Source organism: Grampus griseus, assembly GCF_964374135.1.
Source record: "Grampus griseus genome assembly, chromosome: 17".
NCBI lineage: Eukaryota > Metazoa > Chordata > Mammalia > Artiodactyla > Delphinidae > Grampus > Grampus griseus.
In genome coordinates this window covers 24,742,626-24,761,883 of record NC_139011.1, presented here as the reverse complement: position 1 = coordinate 24,761,883, position 19,258 = coordinate 24,742,626, and the positions used below count along the sequence as shown (strand labels likewise).

Here is a 19,258-nt window from a genome sequence, read left to right as displayed (position 1 = left end):
CAAAACCAAATATAGACTTCATAACGAGTGACCCTGATTCCTTAGGACTAATTCCTACTATTCTAAAGGAAGCTTTAGCTGTATATCTCATTTATGCAGTTAAGGAATACGATAACAATGAAGAAAAACCTTTCTTGACCTTTTCCAAGTAGTGAGTTTATGAATCCATTACTATAGCTTATATTTCCACCCATGCAGATCTTTACTGCAGATTAAAACATTTAGTGTCTGAAGTAGATTATTTATTAATGTAAATTATTGTATAAACTCATCTCCTATTCTTAGAACTATGATTGCATTCTGATGATACTTTGATAGCTAGATGAAAAACAGTCTTGATCAGTAATGAACATGTAAGTGTACAGTGATATAACCTGACCTTGGTTTATAAATTGTGGTATCACTGCTGCAGATGAATGTTGAGGGGAGGGGAGATTAGCCCAGGGTTCCATAAGTGCTTATGTCAGTCTGGCATTTTTGAAGTAGAAAGTCTACTAATATTTAAAATGACTAACCATCCATTTTATACATTTGAAGTTTGCATCTCAAAGACTGATTAAATAATCCTTCCAAGTAGTGGATCAAAAGATGCAGATGTTTGCATCCAATTATTCAGGGAAGTCCTTGGTATGTAAGTGTTCAGTAAAAATCTTCACATAACAAAGCAATACCCATAATACAAAATTATTCACCAATGAGCTGACCACTTATATAATTATTATTATGCAAGAATTCCAATAATTTAACACTAGTGAATAGCTTCTTTAGTGCAAAATTTTTGGAAAGTAAATTTTGTAAGTCTTGCAAAATAATAACACACTAGGTACTTCAGAAGAGACATATTTGAATTTCAGCTTTGAGAGGCCCTTGAGAAAAGTGGGAAACCATTAAATAGTTTTTCTCAAAAATGGCTCTCGTTGTGATCACACTGTGCAAGTCAAATGTGAAGTGAAGGATATTTTATTGCACTTAATATTATTTTTCAAAAACAAAAGTCCAAAAGAACAAGCCAGCATTTGACTCATTCTTTGTGTATTTTAGCAATCCCACTTCTGAGTATCTATCCAACAGAATTGTAACTAGGATCTTTAAGAGATATACGCATTCCCATGTTCATTGCAGCATTATTTACAATAGCCAAGATATGGAATCAACCATAAATGTCCATTAATGGATTCATGGATAAAGAAAATGTGGTATATACATACAATGAAATAAAAAAGAAGAAAATCCTGCCATATATGACATCCTGGGTGAACCTTTAGAACATTTTGCTAAGTGAAATAAGCCAGTCTCAGAAGGACTAACAGGATATGATTCCACTTATATGAGGCATCTAAAATAAGCTCATAGAAGCAGAAAGTAGCACGGTGGCTGCCAGGGCTGGGGTGGGGATGGGGGATGGTAAGTTGCTGTTCAACAGGTTTAAAGTTTCAGTTATGCAAGATGAGTAAGTTTTAGAGATCTGCTGTGCAACACTGTGCTTATAGTTGACAGTGCTGGACACTTTTTGTCAAGAGTACATCTCATGTTATCTGTCTATAATTTTAAAAAAAGGAGGCAAAAAAAGATTATTTGAGTAATTCAGGCAATTTAGGTAGAGTACACGAGTTGTAATGGGTTGAGGAATGAATAGAAATTAAAATGAAAGAAGCCGGTGAAAATTTTTAAAGATATTTGTGAAATAAGAGAAAATTGATGAAGGGTGGTCTCATAAGAAATGAAAAGCAATGGAATCAACAGGCTTGACAAAAACAGGTATAATTTCCTCTGAGATAGTGGAAAAAAAAGACCTTTAAGATGACATATGTTTCTGTTTTCAAGAGGTTCAGGTATAAGACAGATTGTGTTACCACTTAATTTCCTACCTTTACCCCATCCATACCCATCTGCCACATAATATACATATAATTTAGTGCATATATACTAAAGCTGATATAGAGTTGATTGAAGAGGACTCAGATTTCTGGTAAAATTCTTTTAAAATTATAAAATAGTGTAGTAACACTTTCATATTGAAATTATTTTTGCATAGGCGTATAATGCAACATTTCATTATTAGTGCCTCCTTTTCTGTTATCCCCAGAGTCCAAAAATGTCTGACAGGTTATTCTAAATGCAAATAGGATATACACAAAATACATCTGTTCAGGAAATCGATGCTTAAGTTACTTGATTAGAGTTTAGTCCTTATGCTAGGTAGAAAGTTTTAAGGCTTTTTTCTTCCCATGAGAGGGAAGTCTGTACAATGGGTTGAAAGTACAGTTTGGATATTGTATTTTAAGAAATAGATATTTTTTCTTGCCTATCACTTAACTGTGTAACACTTCAGAAATTTAACCGATGAGAAAAGTCATTTACTAACTGGTACAAAGACAATTGTTTGATTTTACTATACCCAAGTTCAGGGAATAGAAACATGATCCATATTCTACTCTTGAGGAGTTAAAAAAAAGTGTATAACCTATAGCTATACTAGATCATAGAGTAACATTAATAGCACTAACTGGTATTTTATTACCATTTTCCCTCCTCATACATAACAGATTCAATAGCAAGGAAATGAAAATGAAGGCTAACTACTTATGAAGATTGCATAGTTTTCCTGCAGAGAATGTGAACAGCCTGGCCTGCTTAGTGGATGTGTGACCTGTGCAATCACACTGGGCCCCACTCTCAGAAAAGCCTCACTTTCGGTTTAATGCTTTTTTTTTCTTCTGCCATCTTGAAATTCTTAATTATTTTGAACAAGAGATCCAACATTTTCATTTTGCACTGGGCCTGGCAAAACATGCACCTGGTGCTACTGGACATAAAGGCATATTTAGTACATATTCATATAAGTGCCTGTGTGTACACATGTACATGTACTTGTGTGTGAGTGCTTATGTGTACATGTGGTTGGAAAAAAGAACAAAAACTATGCTGAAAATAATGGCAAACCAAATCTTAATACACAAAAGCAAATAAACTTGCAGTAGAAAATAGTTTAAAAGTTCTTCATATTGTTAAGGATATGGCAAAGTTATTAAAGCTTAAACTCTCCCAGAAAAAAAAAAAAAAAAACACATAGTGACAATTATTTTCAAAGGAGGAGAGCTGGATATAGAATTTCTTAATGACTAGTTTTAATTCATACAAAGATTACTTCGGTCTTAGTGAAGAATCACTTTGATTTCTAAATAAAGCTATGTATTGAGTCACTTTTCAATAAGGAAACAAAGTAATAACATCTCAATCACTGGGATTAATATTTTCTTGTGACTGTGTATATACACAGAAACACTTCAAAGAATCCTTTTGGAAATATCAGAATTGATATTTTAATTTTTTGTGAAAATTTAGTTAAACTGCAGTGACATCTCTCCCATATATAATTTTAAATCATTTTGATCCATACTACTTAGTAAGTGTAACTAAAGAGTACATTTTTATAAGTAGCAATACTTTAAACTGATTCATTTGGAATTATTCCCATGGATTTATATTTAAGAGGCAAAAACTTTTTACTGTAGTAACTAATGTGAGAAATTGATGGATGTGATGCAGTTTAAAACAAAATTTTAAAAATAATGATATGAATAAGAAGAATATTTATATAGTATCTTTCAGTGTATATGATGCTTTCATCCATATTGACTATCTCATTTAATTCTAACAAGCTTCCTTGTCTTTTCCATTTACAGAAGGGGAAACTGAAGTATGTTTCAGAGAGAATAAAGGACTTATCAATGCCACCAAACCTGTAAATGGTAGTGCCAGAATGCTTTCTGTTATGCCATACATAATAAAACATCATTGCCATTATTACTGATAAGCTTATCCATGTAAAGAATTTACTGTTAGTAAGTTTAAAATTCAGTTTAAAAATGAAATTAGATTGGATAATAAAAATCTTCTCTTAATGATAACTCACTTCACACATAAGAGTATTTTGGACTGTGCACCTATGGCCATGATTATTTATTTATGTTTTCTATATTCTAAGCAACAGGCTAGATATTTTTGCATTTATTGGCTGATAGCAAAAATAAACTAATTACTTACATTTTAGAAACCTTAAAGAAATATACTATCTAAACCTCCTCAACTGATTTTTGTCTTATTTTAAAACAAGATTAATATGCTTACATTTTTAGAGAATTTACAAGATTCAAGAGAAGCAACTTGAAGGATGATTAGGTAGAGGAAGAGGAATGAAAAGGTGTTGAAATTAACAATTTCCCCTTTTCAAATATCATGTGGTTTCTTTTTGATTTTTAGAAAAATGTAAAATCGTGAAAGCTCTTTGGTAGTGTGAAACTTCATTTAATATTTAAAATGTACATTGGACTTTAAAAAATGTATTTCTTTAAAAGGAAAATAAACTGCCTTTACCATATGCTTTTTCTCCAGAATGCCTGCATTATATAAATAAAAATCACTGTGATAAATATTTGGTTCAATTTTGTATACCTCCTGGAATATGTCAAGTAAAACAATTACCTGCCCCTTATGCCATGATATTTCATTACAAACAAATGATTAAACAAGATAATATAAATAGATATACAAGTAAGCAAATATTATATAACTGCTAAGTAAAATCATTTCCTGAAAAGAATCTTAAATATATGAAATGGTCTTTTAGGCAATGTTATTATATACAGCAGACTAAATTTATCTTTATGAAAAGATTTTCATTTTAAAGAAGAGAACTAAAAAGAAATGAGCATTTAAAAAATCTGTTTCAGGGCTTCCCTGGTGGCACAGTGGTTAAGAATCTGCCTGCCAATGCAGAGGACACGGGTTTGAGCCCCTGGTCCGGGAAGATCCCACATGCTGCAGAGCAACTAAGCCCATGTGCCACAACTACTGAGTCTGCGCTCTAGAGCCTGTGAGCCGCAGCTGCTGAGCCTGTGTCCCACAACTACTGAAGCCCATGCGCCTAGAGCCTGTGCTCCACAATAAGAGAAGCCGCCACAATGAGAAACCCACGCACCGCGGCAAGGAGTGGCCCCCGCTCTCCACAACTGGAGGGAGGCCGGGTGCAGCAACGAAGACCCAATGTAGCCAAAAATAAATAAATAAAATAAAAAATCTGTTTCAGATGTACTTTTAGAAATTTCAGCGTGTTGAACATACTGCAGCAATTTGTCCACACTACAAACAGCTGTCTTTGTTATGTTGAAAGATTATTGCTGAAGGAATATTATTGACAGCCTAAACTGAATCCAAGAATTTCTAAATCAGAAGGAAGTTTATGAATATCATCAGTCTTTGAAGAATAATGCTTTACACACAATACATAATTCCCATGTCATTTTTGGATATATTAATGCATATATATTATAATAGTACAATTCAAGCTAAGTAATTTATTTCTAACTTTTAACTCATTTCTTTAAGTGAAGAACACTGGAGGAAAGTTTCTTGTTACTAAAATACAGTGTTTATCATTCAGTAAATACATTCACAAATTTAAAATACCTATCTTGATTCAATTACTGTAATTATAAAAGTCATGACAGTAAGTCATAATTTCACATGGAGAATTAAAAGGGAGAATAGAACTGTCTTTAGTATAGGAATTATGTTTTCATTACTCTGTTCTATTTATTTAGTTGGTTACTTGTTTTTAATTACCAAATAAAATGACTTTGGGCATAGATGATATGATAAAGCCTCACAGAATTGGGTGATTTAAAGGGTGAAGAGTAGTCAGCCAAATTAGAATAAAGACACATTTCCAAGTGCAGACAGCATCACAAACACAAGGACAGACACAGGAATGGGTAAGGTGTAGTGCAGGAAAGGTATGCAGGCAGGTCTGGCTAGAGAAAATGGTTCAGGGAGCCACACTGAGGAGCCTGGATTTATCCTGGGCACATTATGAAGTTATTCAAGGTTTTCAAGCAGGTAAATGACCTGGCCACATCTCTGATTTAGAAATACAGCTCTGAAAATGGTGTGCATTGGGGAATGAAAGGAGGATGCAGTACATACAGTAGCTGGAGCAAAAGTGAGCACAGCTTTATAAAGCTGAGCCTGATCAGCTGTTGCAGAACATATGTGGAACAAATTGATAAATTGTAAATTGGCTTAATTTGTTAGTAGGCTTGTGTTTCTTTAAAAGGAAGAAAATAGTCTCAATAATATGCCATACATTCCAATTATAATACACAACAATATGTTTATGCATTTTTTCCCTAAAAGGTAAGATTTGTATAATATTGATTTTGACCTTTTTAATACTATATAATTTATTACACTTGGCTATGATTTTTTTCAAAATCATCATGGATACTCAGGAATGCTTGGGAAATAAGAACTTTAGCCAACACATTGCTTTCATAGTAATAAACCTTTCTTGAATATGAGATTGTATAATTAATGAAGTTAATATAAAATGAATATATGTAGATATCCAAATAAAAACTGACTAATGTCAATTCCAGGTTTTCCTTTTGTATTTTGAAGTTGTTTTAATTTTTTACAGACTTCAAATATTTTTATATTCTACTGAAAAACTTCATAGTCCTTAAGAAATACACTAATAATAATTAATAAACAAAATGATTCTAGATAAGGTAGGGCATTTATTTTATGACTTCTGAGAACATGCTTAGCTCCTAAATCACAAAAGGAAGATGAGAAAGAAATAAGACCTAAAGAAAAATTTTGCTAATTTTTTTCTTAATAACCATTTTGCTTTTCATAGGGAAAATAAATCAATGTGTGGTGATATGGTCACTTGGTTTTCAGTGTTTATTCCCACAAATTTCTAATTTACCTTTTCAGTGCAGCAGGATCCAGAAAGGTAAAAACTATATTTACCAGGTTCCCTTGCAGCTATAATTCTGTATGCTAATTAAATTATACCAATTATATGTATTGTGAGATATCTGGCAGAAGGAAAATACCAATCTACTGATGCTTTTGACTGATTTTTTTCTGCTGACAAGTAAAGGCTTTAGAGATGTGCACTACCTGCCGCCCCTACCTCCCAGCATTTTTACAGCAATCACTTTTCAAGCTTTATGGGTGTTGAAAAAGCAACTCCAATGGAAGAAGCTTCCCAGTCTTGGCTATCTGGTCGCTCACTTTAGTTACAGTGGTATGTCTTTGTCCTTAGGGTTTTCAGAGGATGCTGCTTAATTTCCTATCCTCTTGATTGTGGTAGAGTTTATAGTAGCTACCCGTGTAGAATTCCAGCACTCTTTCCTGGAGAACCATATCCAGCCATAGCATTATGTCTAAAAAATTTACATATTTTAATTAAAAGTACTTTATTGCTAAAAAATGCTAACCATAATATTTGCTGGTGCAGAGTCTTGCCTTGAATTTGACGGCTGCTGACAGATCAGGGTGGTGGTTGCTGATGGTTGGAGTGGCTGTGGCCATTTCTTAAAATAAGACAACAATAAAGTTTTCTGCATCGATTGACTCATCTTTTCACCAATGACTTCTCTGTAGCATATGATGCTGTTTGATAGCATTTTGCCCAGAGAACCTCTTTCAAAAATTGTGTCACTTCTCTCAAACCCTGCTGCTGCTTTATCAACTAAGTTGATGTAATATTTGAAATCCATTACTGTCATTTCAAGAATCTTCACAGCATCTTTACCAGGAGTAGATTCCATCTCAAGAAAGACTTTCTTTGCTCATCCATAAGAAGCAACTTCTCATTTGTTAAAGCATATCATGAAATTGGAGCAATTCAGTCCCATCTTCAGGCTCCTCTTCTAATACTAGTTCTCTTGCTATTTTCACCATATCTTCAGTGACTTCTTCCACTGAAGTTCTGAAATTCTTAAAGTCCTCCATGAGAGTTGGAATCAACTTATTCCAAACTCCTGTTAATGGTGATGTTTTGCTCTTCCCATGAATCACATATATTTTTCATATTGTAAATATTATATTTCTTTCACACACAAAGTTGTATGAGATATTTACTAGTTTTAATACGTATCCACAGGATTAATACTCATATGGAGTATAACATGGAAAAGTGTGGAACTAAAGAAATAAGTCCGCTCTCACTCCCTCTTGCGAGAGAACTGGAATCACAACTAACTTTTGAGCAATCATCAACAGAAGACACTGGAACTCACCAAAACAGATACCCCACATCCAAAGACAAAGGAGAAGCCACAATGAGATGGTAGGACAGGCGCAATCACAATAAAATCAAATCCCATAACTGCTGGGTGGGTGACTCACAAACTGGAGAACACTTATACCACAGAAGTCAACCCACTTCAGTGAAGGTTCTGAGCCCCACATCAGGCATCCCAACCTGGGGGTCCGGCAAAGGGAGGAGGAATTCCTAGAGAATCAGACTTTGAAGACTAGTAGGATTTGATTGCAGGACATCAACAGGACTGGGAGAAACAGAGACTCCATTCATGGAGGGCACACACAAAGTAGTGTGTGCATTGGGACCCAGGGGAAGGAGTAGTGACCCCACAGGAGACTGAACCAGACCTACCTGCTAGTGTTGGGGGGGTCACCTGCAGAGGCAGGGGATGGCTGTGGCTCACTGTGAGGAGGAGAAGACTGGCAACAGAAGTTCTGGAAGTACTCCTTGGCGTGAGCCCTCCCAGAGTCCACCATTAGCCCCACCAACAGCCCAGGTAGGCTGCAGTGTTGGGCTGCCTCAGGCAAAACAATCAACAGGGAGGGAACCCAGCAGCACCCACCAGCAGACAAGTGGATTAAAGTTTTACCGGAGCAACAGCCAGCGCTACCCAACACCAGTCCCTCCCATCAGGAAACTTGCACAAGCCTCTTAGCCTCATCCACAAGAGGACAGACAGCAGAAGCAAGAAGAAATACAATCCTGCAGCCTGTGGAATAAAAACCACATTCACCGAAAGACAAAATGAAAAGGCACAGGGCTATATACCAGATGAAAGAACAAGATAAACCCCCAGAAAAAGAACTAAATGAAGTGGAGATAGGCAACATTCCAGAAAAAGAATTCAGAACAATGATAGTGAAGATGATGCAGGACCTCGGAAGAAGAATGGAGGCAAAGATCAAAAAGATGCAAGAAATGTTTAACAAAGGTCTAGAAGAATTAAAGAACAAACAGAGATGAACAATACAATAATTGAAATGAAAAATACATGAGAAGGAATCAATAACAGAATAACTGAGGCAGAAGAACAGATAAGTAACCTGGAAGAGAGAATGGTGGAATTCACTGCTGCAGAACACAATAAAGACAAAAGAATGAAAAGAAATGAAGACAGACTAAGAGACCGCTGGGACAATGTTAAACACAACAACATTCGCATTATAGGGGTCCCAGAAGGAGAAGAGAGAGAGAAAGGACCCGAGAAAATATTTGAAGAGATTATACTCGAAAACTTCCCTAACATGGGAAAGGAAATAGCCACCCAAGTCCAGGAAGCAAAGAGAGTCCCATACAGGATAAACCCAAGGAGAAACATGCTGAGACACATAGTAATCAAATTGGCAAAAATTAAAGAAAAATTATTGCAAGCAGCAAGGGAAAAATGACAAATAACATACAAGGGAACTCCCATAAGGTTAACAGCTGATGTCTCAGCAGAAACTCTACAAGCCAGAAGGGAGTGGCATGACATATTTAAAGTGATGAAACGGAAGAACCTACAACCAAGATTACTCTACCTGGCAAGTATCTCATTCAGATTCGATGTAAAATCAAAAGCTTTACAGAAAAGCCAAAGCTAAGAGAATTGAGCACTACCAAACCAGCTCTACAACAAATGCTAAAGGAACTTCTTTAAGTGGGAAAAACAAGGGAAGAAAAGGACCTACAAAAACAAACGCAAACCAATTAAGAAAATGGTAATAAGAACATACATATCGATAATTACCTTAAACGTGAATGGATTAAATGCTCCAAACCAAAAGACAGAGGCTTGCTGAATGTATACAAAAACAAGACCCATATATATGTTGTCTACAAGAGACCTACTTCAGACCTAGGGACACATTCAGACTGAAAGTGAGGGGATGGAAAGAGATATTCCATGAAAATGGAAATCAAAAGATAGCTGGAGTAGCAATACTCATATCAGAAAAAATAGACTTTAAAATAAAGAATGTTACAAGAGACAAGGAAGGACACCACATAATGATCAAGGTGTCAATCCAAGAAGAAGATATAACAATTATAAATATATATGCACCCAACATAGGAGCACCTCAATACATATGGTAACTGCTAACATTTATAAAAGGGGAAATCGACATTAACACAATAATAGTGGGGGACTTTAACACCACACTTACACCAATGGACAGATAATCTGAAACAGAAAATTAATAAGGAAACACAAGCTTTAAATGACACAAGAGACCAGGTAGATTTAACTGATATCTATAGGACATTGCATCCCAAAAGAGCAGATTACACATTCTTCTCAAGTGCACACGGAACATTCTCCAGGATAGATTATATTTTGGGTCACAGATCAAGGCTCAGTAAATTTAAGAAAAATGAAATCATATCAAGCATCTTTTTTCACTAAAACACTATGAGATTAGAAATCAATTACAGGGAAAACAATATAAAAAACAGAAACACATGGAAGCTAAACAATACGTTACTAAAAACCCAAGAGATCACTGAAGAAATAAAACAGGAAATAAAAAAATACCTAGAGACAATATGTTACTAAATAAGCAAGAGATCACTGAAGAAATCAAAGAGGAAATAAAAAAATACCTAGAGACGAATGACAATGAAAACACAACGATCCAAAACCTATGGGATGCAACAAAAGCAGTTCCAAGAGGGAAGTTTATAGCTATACAAACCTACCTCAAGAAACAAGAACAATCTCAAATAAACAATCTAAGCTTACACCTAAAAGAACTAGAGAAAGAAGAACAAACAAAACCCAAAGTTAGCAGAAGGAAAGAAATCATAAATATAAGAGAAGAAATGAATGAAATAGAAACAAAGAAAACAATAGCAAAGATCAATAAAACTAAAAGCTAGTTCTTTGAGAAGATAAACAAAATTGATAAACCATTAGCCAGACTCATCAAGAAAAAGAGGGAGAGGACTCAAATCAATAAAATTAGAAATGAAAAAGGAGAAATTACAACAGACACCACAGAAATACAAAGCATCCTAAGAGACTACTACAAGCAACTCTATGCCAATGAAATGGACAACCTGGAAGAAATGGACACATTCTTAGAAAGGTATAACCTTCCAAGACTGAACCAGGAAGAAATGAACAGACCAATCACAAGCAATGAAATTGAAACTGTGATTTAAAATATTCCAACAAACCAAAGTCCAGGACCAGATGGCTTCACAGGTGAAATTCTATCAATCATTTAGAAAAGAGCTAACACCCAGACTTCTCAAACTCTTCCAAAAAATTGCAGAGGAAGGAACACTCTCAAACTCATTCTATGAGGCTACCATCACTCTGATACCAAAACCAGACAAAGATACTACAAAAAAAGAAAATTACAGACCAATATCACTGATGAATATAAATGCAAAAATTCTCAACAAAATACTAGCAAACAGAATCCAACAACACATTAAAAGGATCATACACCATGATCAATTGGGATTTATCACAGGGATGCAAGGATTCTTCAATATATGCAAATCAATCAATGTGATACACCATATTAACAAATTGAAGAAGAAAAACCACATGATCATCTCAATAGATGCAGAAAAAGCTTTTGACAAAATTCAACACCCATTTATGATAAAAACTCTCCAGAAAGTAAGCAGAGAGGGAACCTACCTCAACATAATAAAGGCTATATACGACAAACCCACTGCAAGCATCATTCTCAATGGTGAAAAACTGAAAGCATTTCCTCTAAGATCAGGAACAAGACAAGGATGTCCACTCTCACCACTATTATTCAACATAGTTTTGGAAGTCCTAGCCACAGCAATCAGAGAAGAAAAAGAAATAAAAGGAATCCAAATTGGAAAAGGAGAAGTAAAACTGTCACTCTGCAGATGACATGATACTATACATAGAGAATCCTAAAGATGCCAGCAGAAAACTCCAGGAGCTAATCAATGAATTTGATAAAGTTGCAGGATACAAAATTAATGCACAGAAATCTCTTGCATTCCTATACACTAATGATGAAAAATCTGCAAGAGAAATTAAGGAAACACTCCCATTTACCACCACAACAAAAAGGATAAAATACCTAGGAATAAACCTACCTAGGGAGACAAAAGACCTGTATGCAGAAAATTATAAGACACTGATGAAAGAAATTAAAGATTATACAAACAGATGGAGAGATAAACCATGTTCTTGGATTGGAAGAATCAATATTGTGAAAATGACTATACTACCCAAAGCAAGCTACAGATTCAATGCAATTCCTATCAAATTACCAATGGCATATTTTACAGAACAAGAACAAACAATCTTAAAATTTGTATGGAGACACAAAAGACCCCGAATAGCCAAAGCAGTCTTGAGGGAAAAAAACGGAGCTGGAGGAATCAAGACTCCCTGACTTCAGACTATATTACAAAGCTACAGTAATCAAGACAATATGGTACTGGCACAAAAACAGAAATATAGATCAATGGAACAGGACAGAAAGCCCAGAGATAAACCCACACACACCTATGATCAACTAATCTATGACAAAGGACGCAAGGATATACAATGGAGAAAAGACAGTCTCTTCAATAAGTGGTGCTGGGAAATCTGGACAGCTACATGTAAAAGAATGAAATTAGAACACTCCCTAACACCATACACAAAAATAAACTCAAAATGGATTAGAGACCTAAATATAAGGCTGGCCACTATAAAACTCTTAGTGGAAAACATAGAAAGAACACTCTTTGACATAAATCACAGCAAAATCTTTCTTGATCCACCTCCTAGAGAAATGGAAATAAAAACAAAAATAAACAAATGGGACCTAATGAAACTTCAAAGCTTTTCCAAAGCAAAGGAAATTACAAACAAGCTGAAAAGACAAGCCACAGAATGGCAGAAAATATTTGCAAATGAATCAATGGACAAAGGATTAATCTCCAAAATATATAAACAGCTCATGCAGATCAATATTAAAAAAACACACAACCCAATCCAAAAATGGGCAGAAGACCTAAATAGACATTTCTCCAAAGAAGACATACAGATGGCCAAAAAGCACATGAAAAGCTTCTCAACTTCACTAATCATTAGAGAAATTCAAATCAAAACTACAATGAGGTATCACCTCACACCAGTTAGAATGGGCATCATCAGAAAATCTACAAACAACAAATGCTGGAGAGGGTGTGGAGAAAAGGGAACCCTCTTGCACTGTTGGTGGGAATGTAAATTGATACAGACACTATGGAGAACAGTATGGAGGTTCCTCAAAACACTAAAAATAGAATTACCATATGACCCAATAATCCCACTCCTGGGCATATACCCAGAGAAAAACATAATTCAAAAAGACACATGCACCCCAATGTTCATTGCAGCACTATTTACAATAGCCAGGTCATGGCAGCAACCTAAATGCACATTGACTGACAAATGGATAAGAAATGTGGTAAATATATACAATGGAATATTACTCAGCCATAAAAAGGAACAAAATTGTGTCATTTATAGAGACACAGATGAATCTAGAGACTGTCATACCGAGTGAAGTAAGTCAGAAAAAGAAAAACAAATATCATTAACGCGTATATGTGGAATCTAGAAAAATGGTACAGATGAACCAGTTTGAAGGGCAGAAATTGAGACACAAATGTAGAGAACAAACGTATGGACACCAAGGGGGGAAAGCGGCAGGGGTGGTGGTGGTGGTGGTGTAATGAATTGGGTGATTGCGATTGACATGTATACATGGATGTGTATAAAATGTATGACTAATAAGAACCTGCTGTATAAAAAAATAAATAAAATAAAATTCAAGGGAAAAAAAAGAAATAAGTCTATCTGAAAACAAAAGCACACATTTCTTAGGATTTAAAAATTTTGCACATAATAAGGTTGCACAGAAATTACTGGCTGTTTTTATAAACAGAATGAGGTATTAGTTAATCTCTAAAGATGAGTGCAAAGAGGAAAAAACCATACACACAAAAAAATACATAAATTCATACTAAGACCTAGAGCACCAACAATTAAGAAAGAAATGTGAAAAAATGTATAAAACAGCTATGATTTCACTACTACAAAATTATTAGCCAGGGATGAAATCATTAGCCACTTAACAATCTCTTGGCAATATTAAGTTTTCAACTTTCTTTCAGTCTAAATGTCTATGAGCAATACAATCACTTCCTTTACTCCAATTCTTCTGCATGGTTCTGTGGTAAATATTCAACCATACCTTTTTGAAGCTTTCAGTAGAAATTAACCAAGATACTGCTTGCTATACTTTGCTGAACGACTCAATTATACAGTTTGACATACATTTTGCAACCCGAGTCAGAGATGCTACAGAGCACGCAATTTTAAATTAGCAAAGGTTTCACTCAAAAAAAAGCATTCAAGTTCACACAATTTAAATCTACAATAACTTTTAAAATTTAACCTTTAAATATTTATCGGCAAACTCATTCTTTCCTTGGTAATAAAACTGGTCATGTTAATAAGTCCAAGGGCAGGTAGAGAAAAAAGACCAGGCAGAATTATAATCTTTTCTTAAAGAACCTTGCATAATCAGGGAATTTAATAATTAGCTATTCCTCTACTAACTGAATGTTGCTGAATTTGTCAAAAACAATTTAAATATATTTAATAGCTATGTCAAATTAAGTGAAATCATGCACTTGTCAAAATAGTTCACAAAAAATTGGTTCTGCATCAAAGATCCTGAAGAAGAGTCAACTAGTTTGGTTTAATGACAACAGAAAAAGGACTAAATACTGTCCTGAACAGTCAGTGTATGTAGTAACCATATTTCCTCTTTGTTGAGTGGCAGTCCTATAGTGCGTGCTAGATCCGTGGAATCTATTTTCAGTCTGTACTGTATGTCGATTCGTGGCAGTGTCAAAACCACTAAAAGAAAACATTTTCTCCATATCTTCGAGCATGTCATCAAACAACCCACCTCCAAAAGAAAACTCCTGGAAATGGTGCCTTAGTCTACTGGAACCATCCTGGCATGTCTGGAAGTGATCTGCAAAACACTTCTTGGACCGAGTGTTTTGGTTTTGACCAAAAAAAACAAAGTCTTTAAATAAGTCATCAAAATTGAAGTTAAATGACTGCTCAGAAGGACTTCCACTAGCTCTTTGTCCTTTACCATTAGTAAGAGCACTATGTCCAAGTGTATCATATTCTTTTCGTCTATTAGCATCTGAGAGTGTTTCATATGCTTCTTCAATCTCTCTGAATTTTGCTTCAGCATCAGGTCTCTTATTTTTATCAGGATGGCACTTCATGGCCAACTTGTGAAAGGCCGTCTTGATTTGGCACTCTGATGCTGACTTTGGCACACCTAAGATACCATAGTAACTTTCTGAGGTCAAAATTAATTCGGTTACCGTTAAAATGCAGGTTTCAAAGATGAAAACTGACTGGGGAGTATTCATTTCTAATATCCTGACCCTGGCACCCTACGCACATGTGGAAAACTATTGTTGCTGCTCAGCCTGGCGTCACTTCCAGCCCCAACCCCTGAAAGGGCAGCGCTGAAGACCACAAATGTTTTTAATGGCATCTAGAATGATGACTCCTTTCCAGAAGGTTTTCAATTTACTTTCCCCAGATCCATCAGATGAATCACTATTTATGGCAGCTATAGCCTTTTCAAATGTATTTCTTAAATAATAAGACTTGAAAGTCAAAATTACTCCTTGATCCATGGGCTGCAGAATGGATGTTGTGTTAGCAGACATGAAAACTACATTCATCTTGTTGTACACCTCCATCAGAGCTCTTGGGTGACCAGGTCCATTGCCAATGAACAGTAGTATTTTTTTTTTTTTTTTTTTTTTTTTGCTGTACTTGGGCCTCTCACTGTTGTGGCCTCTCCCGTTGCGGAGCACAAGCTCCGGACGCGCAGGCTCAGCGGCCATGGCTCACGGGCCCAGCCGCTCCGCGGCATGTGGTATCCTCCCGGACCGGGGCACGAACCCATGTCCCCTGCACCGGCAGGCGGACTCCCAACCACTGCACCACCAGGGAAGCCCCGAACAGTAGTATTTTTAAAGGAACTTTTTTTTTTTTTTTCCCTGAGCAGTAGGTCTCAACAGTGAGATTGAAAATATTCAGCAATCCATGTTGTAAGCAGATGTGCTATTTTTAGGCTCTGTCGTTCCATTCATAGAGCACACGCTGAGTAGATTTAGCATAATTCTTAAGAGCCCTCGGATTTTCAGAATGGTAAATCAGCACTGGCTTTAAGTCACCAGCTGCATTTACCCCTAACAAGAGGGTCAGCCTGTCCTTTGAAGCTTTGAAGCCAGGCGTTGACTTCTCCACTCTAGCTATGAAAGTCATAGACAGCATCTTCTTCCAATATAAGGCTGTTTTGTCTGTACTGAAAATCTGTTATTTAGTGTAGCCACCTTCACTGATTATCTTAGATAGATCTTCTAAATTACCTGCTGCAGCTTCTGCATCAGTACTTGCTGCTTCACCTTGCACTTTTATGTTACGGAGACAGCTTCTTTCCGTAAACCTCATGAACAGCCTCTGCTAACTTCAAACTTTTCTTCTGCAGCTTCTTTACCTCTCTCAGCCTTCACAGACTTGAAGAAAGTTAGGGCCCTGTTCTGGATTAGGTTTGGGCTTAAGAGAATGTTGTGACTGGTTTGAACTTCTCTCCAGAGCACTAAAACCTGCTCCATTACCAGCAATAAGGTTGTTTCACTTTCCTTATCATTTGGGTATTCACTGGAGTAACACTTTTAACTATCTTCTAGAACCTTTCTTTTGCATTCACAACTTGGCTAACTGGTGCAAGAGGCCTAGCTTTTGGCCTGTCATGACCTTCTATAGCCTTCTCAGTAAGCTTAATCGTTTCTAGCTTTTGATTTAAAATGAGAGACTGTCACTCTTCCTTTCACGTTAACACTTAGAGGCCACTGCAGGGTTATTAGTTGGCCTAATTTCAATATTTTATTCTCAAGGGTCTATAATTTGTATGCATGTATACTTTCTTTATTTTCTTTTCTTAAGTCAGTTGCCTAAAAATTTAATCATTTGTTCTCTTACCTTTTAAACTTCTTGTTTTAACAATTCAGCTTCCATTCTCAACTTAGCAGTGAAGCCTATGATAAACGAATAAATCCACAAGTGCATTTCGCACAGCTTCTTAAACAGTTTTTCCATAATGCAACTAAAAGCAGTGCTCTTTGACAATAGTCATGTTTTTGATCATATACATATCAATCAATAATATATAATAATAAGATAATACTTATTTTTTCTCAAGAATTATGCTATGTGTTTTATGTGTATTACCTCATTACCTATAAAATAAATCTTATATGTTACCCAGTCTTGAAGCTGAAAAAAAATTGAGGTTTATGTTGATCTTTTCCAAGATCACACAGCTAGTAGAGTTGAATCAAGAATTAGGATGTGCTATATACAATGGAATATTACTCAGCCATAAAAAGAAATGAAATTGAGTTATCTGTAGTGAGGTGGATGGACCTAGAGTCTGTCATACAGAGTGAAGTAAGTCAGAAAGAGAAAAACAAATACTGTATGCTAACGCATATTTATGGAATCTGAAAAAAGAAAATGGTACTGATGAACTTAATGGCAGGGCAGGAATAAAGACGGAGACATAGAGAATGGACTTGAGGACACGGGGTGGGGAGGGGGAAGCTGGGGTGAAGTGAGAGTAGCAGCGACTTATATACACTACCCAATGTAAAACAGTTAGTGGGAAGCAACAGCATAGCACAGGGAGATCAGCTTGCTGCTTTGTGACAACCTGGAGGGGTGGGATAGGGAGGGTGGGAGGGAGGCTCAAGAGGGAGGGGATATGGGGATATATGTTTCCACTATCTGTTTCCACTATCAATTTTTGTAAGATGAATAAATATTAGTTATATTACCATGCCATCTAAACTAAAGAGCAATACAAATATCATGTTGGTTACAGAGGAGGGTATCATATACAATCCTCTTTGAGGTTGATTCTGCAGAAATTTATTGCAAATAAAAAAAGAGATAAAAAAAATTAACCTCAATCCAAAATCTGTACTAGAAACTGGTGGCCCTCACTCTCCTCCAGTTCTGTTCCCTTGGATAAAGGTCCTAAAGATTTTTGGAAGAAATAGTAAAAATAACAATAACAACAAAAGACTCTTTAGAAGTTAGAATTAGTTTTGGGGACAAAAGAAACACATTAGTATTAATTTTATTCAATAAATAAATATTATTGTGTAGCACTGTAGCCTACGTGGTAGTGGGACAGCAATATGCCTCAGCAGCTAAAACTGGGGAGGTGGGGAGTGGGTATTGAGTGGCTTTATATATGAAGTTTCATGTTGTCTTTGATTCAAACATGAGAATGGATGGTCTATTCGTGGCTCTATTAAAAACTCAGTCCTTGCCAAGAATTTTCTTTCTACCAAAAGAAGCCTAAAATCTTTCTCTGATAGTCACAGAGAAGTACTATAGAATGCTACACCAAGACTAGAATATACTCAGGGCGGAGGGTTAACTAATAAGTTACTGTGCATCAAAACCAGAAAGGAATGAAAATACCCAGCGATAATTATTCATAAACAATTTACAAGTATGTTGAATGAAAAAAAACCTCCTGACAGTACAATTCATAAAAGGATACTAAAAATGAGCTTTCTGCAAGCACACAAGGAGGTACACAGAGGATGGTCTATGTTACAAAAACAAAACAAAATCCAGTCATGGCACAAGACAGCCTTATATGATGTTAAAAAGGGAATGTGTAATTGTTAAGTTTGCCAGAAATCATAATAAAAAGAAAAATAATTACCTTTTGAGTACCTAATTGTTTGATTTTTTTTTCAATTCTATAATTTTATTGACTATCATGTAACACATGATTCTTGGTGCTGGGAATAACAAATCAAAAAGACTGAAATCCCGGCTTTACATATTCACATGGGAGGAGAAAGTTTATACACAAATAAGTGAAACATAATTTCTTGATGGTAATAAGTTCTATGAAGTAAAACAATGCAGGAAATGAGAGAGCATAGGTGCTTTGTTTATGACAGTAAAATTTTTAACAGTGAGAGTACGTGAAATATAAGCATATATGCAGGTTGAGAGAAGAGTAAGTATAAATCCTTAAGGTATGTAGGTGCTTG

General features: G+C 35.6%; 2 protein-coding genes across 4 annotated transcripts in view; both read right to left on the bottom strand.

Annotated features, from left to right (window-relative positions):
- The window catches only part of CSMD3 (CUB and Sushi multiple domains 3), a gene marked incomplete at both ends in the record, with an annotated part of 1,078,626 nt that overhangs the window by 482,787 nt on the left and 576,581 nt on the right, over positions 1 to 19,258 (bottom strand). The gene's annotated exons all lie outside the window — the stretch shown is intronic.
- On the bottom strand, positions 14,825 to 15,541 carry LOC309835675 (dnaJ homolog subfamily B member 9-like; the record flags this gene model as incomplete). The annotated part of the gene is made up of 1 exon (XM_082675297.1): positions 14,825 to 15,541. The coding sequence occupies exon 1, from the start codon at positions 15,533 to 15,535 to the stop codon at positions 14,825 to 14,827; it is 711 nt and encodes a 236-aa protein (XP_082531423.1). The 5' UTR covers positions 15,536 to 15,541.